At 40.1% G+C, this 16,149-nt stretch overlaps 3 protein-coding genes across 4 annotated transcripts; 2 read left to right on the top strand and 1 right to left on the bottom strand.

The window, feature by feature from the left end:
• Window positions 1-473: 473 nt before the first annotated feature.
• On the top strand, window positions 474-4,049 carry guca1aa (guanylate cyclase activator 1Aa). The gene is made up of 4 exons (XM_077543205.1): window positions 474-763; window positions 2,037-2,186; window positions 2,287-2,380; window positions 3,121-4,049. Exons 1-4 carry the CDS (start codon window positions 566-568, stop codon window positions 3,246-3,248), a joined length of 570 nt encoding a protein of 189 aa, XP_077399331.1. The 5' UTR covers window positions 474-565; the 3' UTR covers window positions 3,249-4,049.
• A 208-nt stretch (window positions 4,050-4,257) lies between these two features.
• Window positions 4,258-10,512, bottom strand: orc5 (origin recognition complex, subunit 5). 2 transcript variants are annotated; one of them, XM_077543203.1, is made up of 14 exons: window positions 8,862-10,508; window positions 8,321-8,413; window positions 8,072-8,257; window positions 7,921-7,995; window positions 6,992-7,103; window positions 6,760-6,890; window positions 6,639-6,687; window positions 6,462-6,552; window positions 6,339-6,391; window positions 5,840-5,952; window positions 5,329-5,376; window positions 4,666-4,776; window positions 4,456-4,568; window positions 4,258-4,364 (listed from the first exon to the last, which is right to left on the bottom strand). In XM_077543203.1, exons 1-14 carry the CDS (start codon window positions 8,988-8,990, stop codon window positions 4,319-4,321), a joined length of 1,350 nt encoding a protein of 449 aa, XP_077399329.1. In that variant the 5' UTR covers window positions 8,991-10,508; the 3' UTR covers window positions 4,258-4,318. The 2 variants fall into 2 exon arrangements, with proteins under 2 accessions (XP_077399329.1, XP_077399328.1); XM_077543202.1 differs by having other exon boundaries at window positions 4,258-4,568; window positions 8,862-10,512.
• On the top strand, window positions 9,546-16,099 carry lhfpl3 (LHFPL tetraspan subfamily member 3). The gene is made up of 4 exons (XM_077543204.1): window positions 9,546-10,372; window positions 12,569-12,799; window positions 14,291-14,346; window positions 14,429-16,099. The coding sequence occupies exons 1-3, from the start codon at window positions 9,931-9,933 to the stop codon at window positions 14,311-14,313; spliced, it is 696 nt and encodes a 231-aa protein (XP_077399330.1). The 5' UTR covers window positions 9,546-9,930; the 3' UTR covers window positions 14,314-14,346; window positions 14,429-16,099.
• Window positions 16,100-16,149: the final 50 nt, after the last annotated feature.

Here is a 16,149-nt window from a genome sequence, read left to right as displayed (position 1 = left end):
GTTAACAAAAGTGGATTTTTTTTTAAACTAATAGAAGTAGTTAAAATGATTTTTTTGACGTTAAGAGCCGTCAATGGCAGTGAATGAGTTAATCTGCATTACAAAAAACAATCAGATTTACTATACATAAATGTTTTTGTCTTTTAGATTAGCATTATGCAGAAATAAATGCAAAGGGACAAGGAATTATTATTATTATTATTTTACATTTAAACGGACTTTATTTCTTTGTGCTCAGTTATTGCATTAAAAGAATGAAGCCACTGTCAACATTTTGGAGTGGATTATAATTTTCTGCCCACGCCGAGCGGTCTCGCACCTCCACGTGACCGATGAACTTGCCGGTGTTTTGTGTCGTGTCAGCATAACCTGGCAAGGAAGCGTTTGTTTTAATGGGACTTCTTAGAGCGTTAGATTGGATTACAGCCAGGGATTAGGAACCGAGAAGGGCATCACAAAGTGGCCTACAAAAGGCATCCCAGTGGCTTCTGCCCTTGTTCGCCCGCTGTTGTGTGACTGTGAGGCGCCGTTCACAGTAGACCAGTCGGGCAAACGCGCGGTGGTCATGGGCAACTCGACAGGCAGCACGGTGGATGACCTGCAGGCGGTGGAGATGCACCTGTGGTACAAGAAGTTCATGACGGAGTGCCCGTCGGGTCAGCTCACCCTGCACGAGTTCAAGCAGTTCTTCGGCCTGCGCGGCCTCGACTCGGAGGCCAACGCTTACATCGAGCAGATGTTCCGCACTTTCGACATGAACAAGGTACTAGTTTCGTGTTTGTACTCGGTCCTCTAAATGGATGATAGTGTATAATGACATGAGCGATGGTCACCCCCATCAAAACTTCTCTGCCGCTGTTTCTTGCCCACTTGCCATATTGTGTTTTAAAACAACACAACCTTGTATAATAGTTTCTGGATAACACATCGATTTAGTTAGGTTTAGTTAAATTAACCTGAATCTTGTTAGAAATAACGGGGCTAACAAATGTTCATTTTAGAACGTAAATTGAATGATCATTTACATTTTTCTTTTATTGTTATTAATTATTTTATCTGTTGGATTTATTTTTTATTTATTTACAATTGGCAATGGAAGAAAATGTGCTGAGTTTATACATAAAGTCAATCTGAAAAAAAAAATCTGGAATACTTAATTGAATGTATGGTGAAAATGACCAATACTTGTATTTATTATGTTTTTTTTATTATTAAAAACTATATATATATTATTCTAATCAATTGGCATTTTTGAGCAACTGTTTTTAGGTATTATTTATAAGTTTCCTTTACAATATAGAGAATAAATTATTTATTTTTCTCATTCTAAATTAGCATTAATTTTATTAACAATTTTTACTTTGCTATTTTTAAGCTTATTTTACTGTATGAATGAAAATAATTTTTTTAAGTATTTATTTTTCTGTAAAACTTTGCAACTGCTTTTACTTCACTATTTCATTTATTGCGCTATAATTGTTTTTAATTAGCTATTTTCAAATTTTCTTCAACATTAGGAATGCAATACCATTTTCTGTGTTTAGAATGTTGTGACTTGCAAATGCCAGAAGCAGTTTCTAATATTTTGCCAGCTCCTTTGCCAAAATATTAGACACAGCCCTCACAAAAGCAGCTCGCACAATAATCACTCATTAAAACCCAGATGCGATGACCTTTCCCAAGAGGGACAATTCCCGAGACTAGGTCATCGTCTGGCATGGGGGGGCATGTTAATCTTCACCCTTGAGATTATCTGATAGCGAGATGACGCATTCCCTGACACACTTCGGACTGGATAATTGGCCAATTAGGACTTGGAAATTTGGGAACCGCAAACGACAAATGATTGGATCACGGGCGGATGCATTAGCAGTGCGTGTGAACGATTTAGACGTGTTTGAAGCCATCTTGTGGCGTCAGAAAGAGCACAAAAATGCAAATAGGTGAATTTTTCTCAACGACTTTGTGGAAAAATGAATCGTGAATATGCGAGGGATTACTGGAGTTGTCTGAAGTGAACAAAACGACGCCCTTAGGACGGCTACATCGACTTCATGGAATACGTGGCGGCGCTCAGCCTGGTGATGCGTGGCAAGATGGAGCACAAACTCCGCTGGTACTTCAAGCTCTATGACGTGGACGGCAACGGCTGCATCGACCGATACGAGCTGCTCAACATCATCAAGGTTGGAATGGAGGAGGAGAAGAATTGACTTGCTGGAATAATAAGAATAAGAATATTGATAAGGGAGATGGAAGCAATTGATAATGTTGTTGTCCCCTCAGGCCATTCGCGCCATTACAGGTAACGACAACCAGGAAGTGACGGCTGAGGACTTCACCAACAGCGTCTTCGACAGGATTGACATCAACGGCGACGGTGAGGGCACAAAATGATTCATCTAGACATTTTAATATTTCAATAAATAGTGTTATTTGCAGGATTTTTTGGTCAAGTGTGTTAATGTTATTTTGCATTAGCAATTTTTGGGTCTTATTCATTAGTAAAAGATTTGACTTGCATGTATGCAAAGCTGTTTTTTTCTCCGTATTTTTAAAATGTATTTTTCCTCATGTTTTTTTATGAAGTTTTTTTTGTTGCCAATATTTATATTTCTAGTGTCAATTAACATTTAAGTTTTGATTTTTTCTTGTTATTATTTTTAATGTAGTAAATAAATATTATTACAAATATTTTAAATATATTTATTTTTCTTCATGTCATTTTAATCAGATATTAAATTATTAATTACGGTATACTTTTTTCCTCCCTTGAATAAAATTTTTGGGGTGCAACTTAAAAACATTTGTATTTTAATTTAAATTTTTGTCATTATTTCATTCAACCAAACTTTTTAGTGCCCTTTTTTATTTTTACTTAAGTGTATCTTCTACCTCAACCCATTTGAAACTTGATTTATTGTCTGTACGGTATTTCTCCCGCCACCCATTATTCATTTAGATCTTTCAATAAATGTGAGCATTTATTTCTATTTATTTTTAGCTCATCTTTTTGTATTGTGAGCGTATTTGATGAGATAAAAACGGACTCACTGGCGCCATTGGCTAATACGAAAAAAGATATTCGTGCTCACCAAATGTTGTGTCCCGTACTGACAGGCGAGCTGTCGCTGGAGGAGTTTGTGGCGGGTGCTCGCTCCGATGACGACTTCATGGAGGTGATGATGAAGAGTCTGGACCTGACGCACATCGTCGCCATGATCCACAGTAGGCGGCACAGCGTTTAGCGAAGTACATTTGTGTAGAATATATGACGGTATATGCCCACGTCATGGAAATATGCTTTAAATTGGCGACAGAGATTATCACAAGACTACAAAAATAAGTGTATTTGTTATTATTGCACCTTATGTCTGCCAGTTGCATTCAAACTGAATCCAGTCAGAATTGAGGGATTCGGTGGATATAATCAACAGGCATTTCTGTTAATATATTTGTACTTTTTATTTTTATATACAGTATAATATTACATGAGCTGCTGCTGCCTGTTACTCAAAGTAGAAATGGATCAATTAGATGAGCGATTGACTAGTGCCTTTTGGTTTGCTCGTTTGTACATTAAAATCACTTGCTCGCCCGTGATTTGTAAAGTTATAGTTCATTTTGAAGTTATTAAAAATATAGACAAGTATTCCATCTAGAGTTATCTTACAGGGTATGTAAATGTTTGTTTTTGTTTGTACTTACATAAATAGATTTGCCGTACATTTTTGTGTGATTCCCAGTGGAGAAAAAAAAAAAGTATAATTCACCTGCATAGCGCAATTTTAAGTGCGCTTCCATGAATTATTATCATCATGAATTTATTTTTAAAGAATACAGTAATGACATAATTGAACGTAAAGAATGAAGTCGGTTTCGCCACAATTTTTGCTTCACTTCAATGGACATTGTGTGGCGTCTCCTGGTGTGCGCACCTTAGCCACCTCGGGGCAGTATAATCGACATAAATGGGCACAATCACACATCCTCAGTAAGATGCAGTAATATTACTCTTTTGTAAGAGATCAATAAAAATATACACCTGTGTTGTGTTGCTGTTTTGTCTTATGTTCAAAGACACTTTGCTAAAAGGGTTACTCTAACAGCACCAATGCTAACCACTAGCACTCCTTTGGCGTTTTGCATTGCTTGTTAGCATTAAGCAAAATTGTCATACGGCAAAGCTATGTGGTTGTTTTAAAAATGAACGTGTAATTGTCATTGTTTGATGCTTAGTCCGACGAGAGGTAACACTTCTGTGAAAGCAATTTATTTTATAATGACCACAAGGCGATTGAATGATTGTGTCCATGTCTCATAAGAAGTCATACAAATACTTGATGATGTCAAAGTTCACCGTCCTGGGAAGAAGAAAAAAACACAGTGTGCGTGCGTGCGTGCGTGCGTGCGTGTGTGCTAATGCATAGAAACAGCACACACACGCACACATACCTGGAAATAGCACAGATGAAGTCCATGGAGACGGCACATTTGTACTTGGGGGCGTCCAGCTGGTCCACATGGCTGACCTGCGTCAACAGCTGCAAGGTGACCAGCGAGGAGATCTGAACGGCACACAGAGCAAGGCTGAATGATGACGGGGGGGGGGGGGGGGGTGTCAGTCGCCGTGGAAACCAGTCAGGTGAGGCCAGCCGTGCCCACCTGAGAGAAGATGCTGGCAGTGGGCGCCACCCTGCTGTCCACCACACTGTAAAAGATGGCCAGCAGGCGGTCCAGAGGGAAAGGTTTGGGTCCCAGCAGGTGGTTGCTCGTCTTTGGAGACATACATAAATGACGATGTTTATGTGATATTTCATAACGCGCACAGTCGCACGTGTAAGGAGAAAATGTGGTGGGCGATATACATTGGGATCGATTAAATATCTCACATTGTGTAGAAACTGGATAAAATTATTGTCAGACGTATTCATCAGAAATCTCATTCTGAGAGCTCTCGTAGAGGTGACAGTGGTAGGCAGACTAGCAATTACTGCAGCTCGAAATTTGTGATATCCGTCTTTATGGACTAACATGTGATATTTAAATTATATAAGTATTCACAAAAATCTATGAAAACACCTTATATAGCCTAAATATAATTTATAATTAAGTTTCTTCACTGTTAAACATTGCCATAGAATATCATTGTGTAATGCTTTGCAGAAGACGTATGAAGCAATAAAAATGTAGATAAACAAACCAATAAATAAATAAAGAGCTGTTGTTAAGAAAACGCTGCCAGTCCAATTGTTCGGTGAAGCGAGTGCAGATTTACATTTTTTTTTTTCCTCTTCCATATCGCCCACCCCCTATTTGCATGCTCACCTTCTCATTTTTCTTCAGGAAGTTGGTCTTTTTGATTTTGCCGTGATGCTGTTGGGAAGGAAAAAGAGACATCATAAGACATGCATTAAAAAAAGAAAAATCTTTTATTACTATTTGTTGTTTTGTATTGCTTTTTATAACCGTTTCTCATTTTTGGTTATAGAGATTTTTCAGAAAACTCTTAATATTTTAAATAATAATTAAAAAAATGTTTTTAAATATATATTTCCTCAATGAATGAATTAATTGAATTCAAAATATTTTTTACTGGTCAATTTATTTTTTATTTTATGATAATTTAGTAAATTTAAAACTTATGTCATCATTTTTTTAAAAATATACTTCTGTTTCGGAGAAATAATTTTATATTTTTCTCCAGGATCTAACATGATTTAAATTAATTTATTAAATTTAACTAGCCACTGTGGGACCCCCCACCACAAAAAAAAAAAAAAAAAATGGGGATCATGCTTCTTGCCATCTCCCATGTTACTTCCTGTCAGCGTCTCACCTTGACAAAGAAGCGCTTGTCGGTGCGGGCGGGGTTGTAGGATGCCAGGTAGGCAGCGATCAACAGGAACTTGGAGTAAAACGGCAGCTCCACATGGGTGTGAGCCGACAAACCTGACAGGAGGGCAAAAATGTGCAAGTAATGAGACAATTCTGCAAATGGAAATGGAAGAAAATGCACATTGGTAATGGATCAACTACAACTGAAACAAAAAAATGAAAAAGTCAAATATATATATATATTTATACTTAATAGCCAGCCACCGAGCTGATCTTACAACAGTTAACTCTACATTCTCATTCAAGACACCCATGTCACTCACCAGGCCCCGCCTTTTAAAGCCATACACACTCAAATTCAAAAATACTATTAAAGAATCTCAGGATGGTGACCCCAAGAGAACAAAAATAATACCAGCATGTGACATGCACAGTATTATGTTTAGTAAAGCAAAATCACATTTTTTTTCAAATAACTCGCTGCAGTCCTTTGAACTGACCTCTTAAAGCACCTGCTTCTGTCTCCACTTGCTGCATCTTCTCCCATTCAAGGCTAACAGACACACAGATACACACATGAGGGAAAACATTTGATGAAGAGAGGCTTGCAAGGCTCCACTCACCTGGATACCTCCCTCAGGTAAACCGTCTGCATGGCCTTCTTCAGGTGGGGCTCAATGTTCCGCCACAGCTTGTGTGTGTCGCTCTCTTTGGCTGGCGACCAAACAACATACAAAAACGTGTGACACAGACACACGCGTTTACTATTGTTATCTAGTTTGCTATTTTCAGCAACTTACCTTTCCCTTCAGTTACAGGCTCGCAGAATTTTGTAAAGTTGAGTGCAGCCTAAAGCGAAAAATCAGCACACATGAGGGGAAAACATACAACGGGGAAGGTGACGATCGAGGTGCAACCCACCAGGTGGCGCAGCTCTCTGAGGTCCCGGCAGACGGCATAGAAGACGCCCAGCAGGATGTGAATGTAGGAGGCGTAGAAGTCAGCGGAATGGGACGGGTGTCCGTCTCGGGACAAGATCTGGTGCAGCTCAGCTATTAAAATGATAAAATAGGTGGAACTAGCCGATGCGCACATCTTCAGTGCAAATGAGCATCTCACATGAAGATGGGTGACGGAGGGTAAAAAAATAAACCTTTGGTGTAGTCGGGGAAGTGAAGTGGCAGAGGCTCCAAGCAGCCCGTGTTTGGCCGGAAAGTCTCCCACACGATCTCACTAAGCAGGAGGACTGTCACATTGTCCTCCACCTACAGGAGGTGCATGCAGGAAGTTGTTATACACAAATATGAAACTAAAAACATGAGAAATAAATAGTATTAAAAAAAAAAAAGAAGAAGAAAAAAATATTACAACAAAACCAAAATATAATAATGAAAAACGGTTATGGCAGTAACTCTCCCTTAGAGATAGGGTGAGAAATTCAGTCATCCGGGAGGGACTTAGAGTCCAGCCGCTGCTCCTCCATGTTGAGAGGAGGCAGCTGAGGTGGCTCGGGCTTTTGGTTCGGATGCCTCCTGGACGACTGCCTGGAGAGGCGTTCTGGGCAACTCCGGATAAGATAAGTGGTAGGTAGATAATGGATGGATGGATGAACGGAATACAAAAATATTATGGCCCCATAAATGAAAAATATTAGAATAAAAATACACAAATCTTTGACAATTTATTTTTCCTTTTTAAACTAATATTAGACAAATATGATAAGTAGAAAATATTACAACAAATTGTAAAATTATTAGGCAAAAATGAACATTTTAAAATACAAATATTATTTGAAATTGTACATATAAAGCAAACTAAGAATAAATATTATGCCAAAAAAAACACACACAAATATTACAACGAAAACAAAAGACACAAGATTAAAAATATATAACAACATAAAAAAAGGAAAAAATAGACACATTGGAGAAAAAAAAAATAAAGCAAAACTATTGTCACCCTCATCAATTAATAAAACATTATAGTCTATATTTGACACTGAATTACTGTGCGGCCTGTGAAATCTGCCACATGTGAAAAGTGATTTCAAGGCAAGAAGTTGCTGCTTGACTAAATGCTCACCAGCTCCTGAAGACGCACAAGAACCGAGAGCAGATTAGAATCCATGTCTCGCAGCAACTCAGCTTTTTCCAGCACCTGAAGACCACAAACGCACACTGAAGCCAAAACAAAGATTGAATTTGACACAGCAATGCTTATTCCGTGTCCTCACCAGGTAATGCGTCTGCTCAGCAGCAGCCCGTGAGCGATGTTGCCTGTAGATGCGGATGAAATCGGACAACGACGGGCTGCGGGGGAGAGCGGCTGCTGCGTCTACACCGAAGAAGGTCAGCAGGACTTGTTCGAAGAGCAGGGCAGCGGAGATGCACTCGGCGCAGCTGATGGTGGCGTTAGGGAGCTGCAAGGAGGAGCATTCAGCTTGTAAACAATTGCTGCATATACAGTATACACACATGCTAACCTCCAGTTCCTTCAGTAGAATGTTCACCACGTGACTTTTCCCTGAGGCCTGATGGCCGTAGATGAAGATGCAAGGCAAGCTGTACTGCTGAGGCTGTTGAGACAAATATGGCACCAAATGACAATTTAATACCATTGATATTACCTTTGTCTTGTGCCATCCTAAAGTACTTTTGTACTTCAGTATTTTTGCCAACAGATTTTTACTGATGATGTGTTGCCAATTCACTCACCAAGAATGATGAAAACTAACAAAACAGCTTAAAGTAAAATTGACAAATACATTTTCACTAATGAAACAAAATCAAAATGAGAAACTAAAACTAATTATAGCGAAAATGTCGTTTATTTTCATCTTTGTCAATTAATTTCATACATAAGCTTTCGGGGTTGATTTTAAATGTATTTATTTTGAAGGGGATAAAATAAAACTCCTTCTCTAGAAACTAATTAACTTAATAAAAATAAAAAAACAACAACAACGTCAAAATGAAACTATATGTTTTTATCGTTTGGCATATGCCATGTGAGTGACATCTTACTTCTCCCATGAGTGACAGCAGCATCCCGGCTTGGAGCTCCCGACACGGCAGCTGCTCGGCCACCTTCCGCAGCATCTCATCTTTGTAGTCTGGATGCAGGTGCTGTTGAAGCAACGACGACGAGGACATTTTTCTCCCCGCAGTTTATCGGTTAGCTTAGCTCAGCTAGCATAACTGTCAACGAAGGGCTTTAAATTTTACCGGAAGTAGTGTCAAAGATTAAGTAAAACGACGGCTGATAACGCAAATAGTTTTAATAATGTGGTAGTGGCGTCGACATATCGCAAACTTATAAGAAGTTGAGTAATAAACTTTAAGTTACAAACAAGTTAGCTTAACTGAAAAGACGAGTTTCGCGGGCGTCCACGTTTCACATGGTGGCATCAGCCAATCAGAATCAAGTGTCTTTACTACAGAATTATGGGTAACGTAGTTTTCTTAAAATAAAAACTCGGGTACATAAAAAAACCCTCTTCTAAATCTGCTATTGTATTGCTATGATATTCTACATAATTATATTAATGTAGTAAGACTCAATTCGTGAAAAAAATATGTATTTTATGCAGGTCATTGCAGCTGTGTATGCTTGAAATGACGCTGCTATTACTTTTGTTTATTCATTCATTCTTGCGTTGCAGATGTAATTACATGCTCGATCGAGTGCGCGTGTGCATTGAATCCCATTCCGCACGCGCACGCACGCACACACGCGTACACACAAACCGTATATAACAGGCGACGTCAGACGAGGATTAAAGAATGTGGGTTATCCCTGAAATATCCACGGCGGCTGTGTGCAGCTGATGCGTCGACTGCATGGGCTCTTTTTGCCCGAGACAGCTGCGTGTAACGTTTGTTTGTTTGTTTGCTTGTTTAGATGCGCACTTTGGTTGCATAAATGAATGCAAAGCAGACGTGTCAAGTCAAGTGATTCTGTGACTAAACAAGACGAGAAGGAGACGACGGTAGAGGAGGAGGTGGACGCGGTGGTGATTCAACCCTCGGAGCCGTCGATGTGCAGCTGAGCGCGGGCATCTTCCCCGTCAGGAGGCGACCGAGGAAGAGGAGGATGGTGCCCGGAGCCCCGAACACCGGTAGCGCCACCAGCATGCTCCCCGCCTCGGAGGCAGCCAAGATCTACCAGACCAACTACGTGCGCAACTCGCGCGCCATCGGCGTGCTGTGGGCCATCTTCACCATCCTGTTCGCGATCGTCAACGTGGTGTGCTTCATCCAGCCCTACTGGATCGGCGACGGCGCCGACAGCCCGCAGGCGGGTTACTTCGGCCTCTTCCACTACTGCATCGGCAGCGGCCTGTCCCGGGAGCTGACGTGCCAGGGCAGCTTCGCCGAGTTCTCCAGCATCCCGTCGAGCGCCTTCAAGGCCGCCGCCTTCTTCATCGCCACGTCGATGGCGCTGGTGCTCGGCTGCATCGGATGCTTCGCGCTCTTCTTCTTCTGCGGCACCGGCACGGTTTACAAGATCTGCGGGTGGATGCAGCTGGCAGCAGGTGAGAGGGCTGCGCGGAGGTGGGGTGGGGGGTAAACTGGAACATTATTAATGGAGGTATTGGAGGGTTGTCACCCCAAAATGTAACCATTATTTAGAAACTATGCTTGGTACCCTACTCGTCGCGAGCTTACCATTTGATGCAGTTATTTTGGTACCTTTTGTTTGGTAGCTGTTCGCGTTGCCTATAACGCATTTGGTTTAGTTATTTTGGTACACTTATCTAAGACATTGCTACCCATATTTGGCATATTGTTGTGATAGCAAGGCTACCTTACACAAGTAGACTACAATATAGGTTGTACTGTAGTTTGATTCAGTTATTTGTGTATCCTCACCAAAGTTATCGCTTGGTTCAGTTATTCTGACTGTAACTTTTGGTTCAGTTAATTTCAACCTTTCACAAGGTTGTACATAGTTTTGGCTCTGCGAGATGAATTCTCGCGGTATTTGTGAGTTCACAAACTCCGGGTTTCACACATCAGCGCTGTTTCCGGTTGCTGTTGTTTGCGACGTATGGACCGCAACCCGGTGCTTGCGCTTCCGCCCTCCTGCCCCTCGTTTATGCGTTCCCGTCGACGGGTGCGAGTGTGTAGTGTGTCTGTCTCAGTTGTCCGAAGTATTTCAGAGAGCTGAGACGCCCTTGAGGGAATCACAATATCAATCTGGTGGATTTTTTTTTTTGGGGGGTGGGGGGGGGGTGGTGTTAGCATTCAGTCCAGTTGTTTTCAACCCTCCCAAGAGTTATTGCTTGGTTCAGTTGCATTTAGCTCAGTTGTTTTCTTACCCTCCAATTGGTTCAGTTATTTTAGTACCTTTGTTTATAGTTTAATAAAGTTATTTTGATACACTCTCAATTTAATGCATTTCGTAGTGGTACCATCGCCAACTTTAGCTTTTGGTCCGACTGTTTTGACATGCTACACAAATGTTATGGTTTGGGTCTGTCCGTTATTTAGGTGGGCTACTTTCACTTAATACTTGTTATTTTGGTACCCTATATGACGTTACCACCAGTTTGTACCAGTTACAACATTATCATTTGGTTTTGTTATTTTGGCACATTACATAATTGTTTGTTTCAGTGATTTTCGTACCATACATCATGTCTGCTGTTTGCTTCAGGTATTTTGAAACCCTAAATGAGGTTAAAAATGCCCACTCATCATTGGGCTACGAGTGCAAAGTATTGAAACTTTGATTTTATCGCTATCATTCTTATTAAAAAAAGTGCCATATGAGCATATTTGCAATACAGTGGAGTCAGCAGGAAGTGTTTAGGGGGTTGGACTTGGGAGGTGGTTTGGGGGCTGGCGGATGTAAAGCGCAGACGACTTTTGCGGATTAAAGGGGATCACCTCCTTTCACTAATGAGGATTTCCAAGGCGCAGTAAGTAATCTCCCCAAGCGACCGCTCATTGACAACTTACTGTAGCAACGGAGGAATGCTAAGCTAAAGCTAAAATAAAGCTTGTGCCTGCACAACAGCATGTGAATAAATGCAAACGATGCACAGATGTCCTCTCATATTGCTCAATAAATTGCTTTTTTTTGTAATAGTGGTAAAGGCAGAAGTTGTATTTGAAGGCTGCCTTGTTGCCGGGGCAAATTCTTGTGAATGTTTTAAATGCGTGTCCTTATTTTTTTCTCCCTCAGCCTTTGAAGTTGGGCTGCAAGGCCGTGGGGAAATGTCGCTGCTGTGCATCACTTCTGATGTTGGGAACATGTCCTCTCTCTTCTTTTTTTTTTTTTCTCTCTCACAACATCGAGCACTCATGACTGAAGGGAGTTTGCGATTTTGTGGGAATTCAACTGGAATGATTTTAATGAGGATTTAGAAGCATGTCTAACCTTTGCTCAGGTACATGTATGTGGGTGTTGTTAAATTATTCAGTCTAAAGTGGGAGTTCAAATGAGGAAAATAATATAAATGTTACATTTGGGGAGGGGGAGGGATCCTGTATCTTAAAAACCTGTGAACAAAGACTTTTTTTCAGAAATGATTTTTTTTGTTTTTGCCATGGCAGCTTCCACGAGTACTCGAATTCTTTCAAATAGGGCTGGTATCGGCCCGATACCGATACATGCTATTGGTACTCGCTCATTAATGAAAAGCTTGTCCAACCGAGTTGAAAGTCTGCCAGGTCGTCAGCAAAACCCAACGCTGACTGTCTGTGCCTCGTCCCCGTCCCCGCAGGCACGTGTCTGATCCTGGGCTGCATGATCTACCCGGACGGCTGGGACAGCGACGAGGTGAAGCGTATGTGCGGCGAGCAGACGGACAAATACACGCTGGGCGCCTGCTCCCTGCGCTGGGCCTACATCCTGGCCATCATGGGCATCATGGACGCCCTCATCCTCTCTTTCCTCGCCTTTGTGCTGGGCAACCGCCAGGACAGCCTCATGGCCGACGAGCTGCTGGCGGACAGTAAGTAGCTCAGAAGGGGCGTGAATTGCTAATGGGGCGTGAATCAAAAGCTGGAAATGCACTTGCACGGCGACTGGTCATCAAGGGGGCGAATAGGCGAAGAACAAGAAGCAAACAATGGGCGTAATAAGTAAATGGACGGATGGATGTCACAACTTGGTGCTATTATTTCAAGCCCGACTAGACTGTTGCCCAAACGGGCTGTTGAAAATACGAAAACATTTTGACTTAAGAAAACCCCCACAATGTCTACAGGCACAAATGTTGTCAATAATTGCTGCTATTATTTTATGCCCGACTGCAGTCCTGCCCAAACAGGTTGCTGTAAATAGAGAAAAAATTGCAGGTCAGCATTTTGAGTTAAAATTCAAGTATAACATGAACAACTCACAGCTTAACACGATAATAATTAGAGGTAGTCCAATATCACACTAGTCATTAAATTAGATTTAATGATGTAAAATGCACTTGCAATTGACTAAAATGTGATTTTAATTATCTATAGAGTAAATAAATAATGCAGTTCAAATAAAACTATACAAAATAAAAATGATAGTAACATCAAACTCAATGTTATCCATATTTGTCCATATTCATTAAATAAAAATAAAGTAAAATAAAAAAATGGTTAAATAATTAACACCTTAAAATGAAATGTCAGGTTGCCGATATATTGAATTAGTCAATACAAAAATAATACAATATCTGATAATAATTGTTAAAGTGAATGAAGTAAGGGTTTCCAAGTTGGCAAAATTAATGACAATCAGCCTTTCCCCCCACGAAAAACACACATTGATGGGATCATCGAAAATCATTAACTCTTTGACTGCCAGACGTTTTCAGAAAAGGGATGCCGTGGGTGCCAGCTGATTTAAGCATTTTGACTGATCTTTCAAGGTCCACAGAAAATTATGTGTTTGGACTATGGAAACACACATACTACCAAATGAAAGATTGGACTCCCATCTTTCATCAGAAAAAAAAAGTTTGTTTCTACCTTATTCCGTTTTTGAGTAATCAACAATAGAAAATGGTTAGTTTCACCTCTGTTTTGAAACAAACGTCTTTTAACGTCTTTGGCACTCCTCCATAGGATTTTACTAAACGTTATTTAACGTTTTTGGCAGTCAAAGAGATAATAGTCACTAAATAAAATAACTGATTTGTAGTTAATTGTTTTAAATGTGTTCCAATTACTTATTTGTCTCACGTCCAGTTGTTGAGCGTCTGCATAACATGAAGTCTCAGAGCCGTAGATAGAGTTTGACCAATTCGGTTTCAACAAGGTAACAAGATGGCGTTTGTCATGTGACCAGCAGTTGACCAATCGCGCTGTGATTGGTCAACTGCTGGTCACATGACATATGGACGCCATCTTGTTACCCTGCTGAAACCGAATTGGCCAAACTTGCTATATATATATATATATATATAAATAATTGTATTGTCACTATTTTAAATCGCTTTCTCTTCCAATTTCTCTCCCAGAGAGTGCTCACAACGCCATTTAACGCGCAAGTCAGCCTTTTTCATGCACGTAAAAGGTGAGGAATGTGAGTTATTTAATCGTTTTCTAAGGTGTACTATAATTAGAACCAGATTTGCATGTTATTCCCCAATTTACAGGTTGGGTGGGACGTCACCTGTTTCACGCCAAGCAGAGGCTGAGATGATGATGGGAAAGATCCAAACAAATCCTTGAGGTGGACAAGAAACTCGGAACATTCCATCTGTAAAATATAACTTACCTCAAACCTACTGCTTCATTTTGAGCAGGTTTTTCCCCCCCACGTTGCTGGCGGTTCAGATGTCGTCCATGTTGATATGAAGATGCCACCTGATGGGAAAAAACAAGACTTTTTATGGAGCAAATTCATGCTGCAATTTGCCATTTTCTTACACTTAAATGTTTGATGTGATTAAGTGGTGGACGTGACAATGATCGATTTTTAAATTTTAAAAGCTACAGTCCATTGTTTCTGTGTAGCTATTACTCGTGTGCCATCCATATGTACAGCCCGACAAAGCAAAGAATTTTGAGAGGGAAAAAATTGCTACACCATTCATCTACCTCTACAGTTCAATCATGATGCTTTGTTTTTGTGTGACTTACAAAAAATGTACAGAATATGCATAAATAAGTGGACATGACCAGTATGGTGGTTCAGTCACATGAGAAAATGTACTCAGAATATCGAAAGAAACGTTTTTTTGTGGACCATTTTGTGTTTTGAACTATTGTTTAAAATGATTTGTGGGGTAATTTATCAGAGCCAAATGGAGACCCTGCTGGCAGGTTAGTACATTGGTGCCTTGAGAAACGAGTTTTAATTTGTTCTGTAACTGACCATGCAAACCACCTTTAATCGTCATTTAAAAATAGTATATATATATATATATATATATATATATACTATATATATTATATTATAATATAATTTTTGAATATATATATATATAGAAAAGTATGAATGATATTTTTCTTTTCTTTCTTGTACTTTATAACGCCCCTTTTGGTTTACACACCTTGGCCACCCGGGGTCAGTATAATACTGGCATACAGAAATACTGTACTGGTACATGGATACCGTCACGGCTCCTCAATAAGTGGCAGTATTACAGTATTTGTCATTCTTTACAGAAGATCAATAATAACCATTATCTGTCAGTATATGTTGCTTCATTGTTTGTTAACATATTCGTTGCTTAAAGGGTTTGTAACACCGCTACATTGATGCTATTTGTTAGCTCGTCTGTGCTGTTTTGCATTGTGCGTTAGCATACTTTTAAGGCAAAGTACAGGGAGTCCTCAAGTTACGGCAGAGTTCCGTTCCTACGGAGCCGATGTAACCCGAATTTCGATTTAAGTCGGATTTCCCCGTTCAAGTCGACATTTACATCAAAATAGTAATTTCAAAAACATTTGCGCGACCCGAGGAGCCGGAACTACTATTTCCTGTTTCCGCACGGACATTCATTGCTGACGGACGGCAGAGCGGCGCAAATTCAAACTTTAAAACACGGTATCTTGTTTTTGTCCTTGCAATTCAAAGCAAAAACAACTTTCATCTCAAGGCACCATTGTACTTTTGAGAGGTCACCGCCCTCTGGTGACCTTACTTAAAAAGGTGCAGGCTCCAAAACCTATCACCAAAACTTTGATAACGCTTGTTTTTACAGTTTTATCTACAATTTGCATTTATTTAAAAAAAAAAAATGCAAATGAATGAACTGAAACGGCAATAATGTCCATGGCATGGTGGGGGGGTTATATGCAAATAAATGTGTGCATCTGTGTTTTTTTTTTCTTGATTGACCTTCTGGCACTTAAAGAAAGCGAAAGCCAA

This window comes from Vanacampus margaritifer, chromosome 15 (genome assembly GCF_051991255.1).
Source record: "Vanacampus margaritifer isolate UIUO_Vmar chromosome 15, RoL_Vmar_1.0, whole genome shotgun sequence".
Classification (NCBI taxonomy): Eukaryota; Metazoa; Chordata; class Actinopteri; order Syngnathiformes; family Syngnathidae; genus Vanacampus; species Vanacampus margaritifer.
This window is presented reverse-complemented; position numbering and strand designations above follow the sequence as displayed.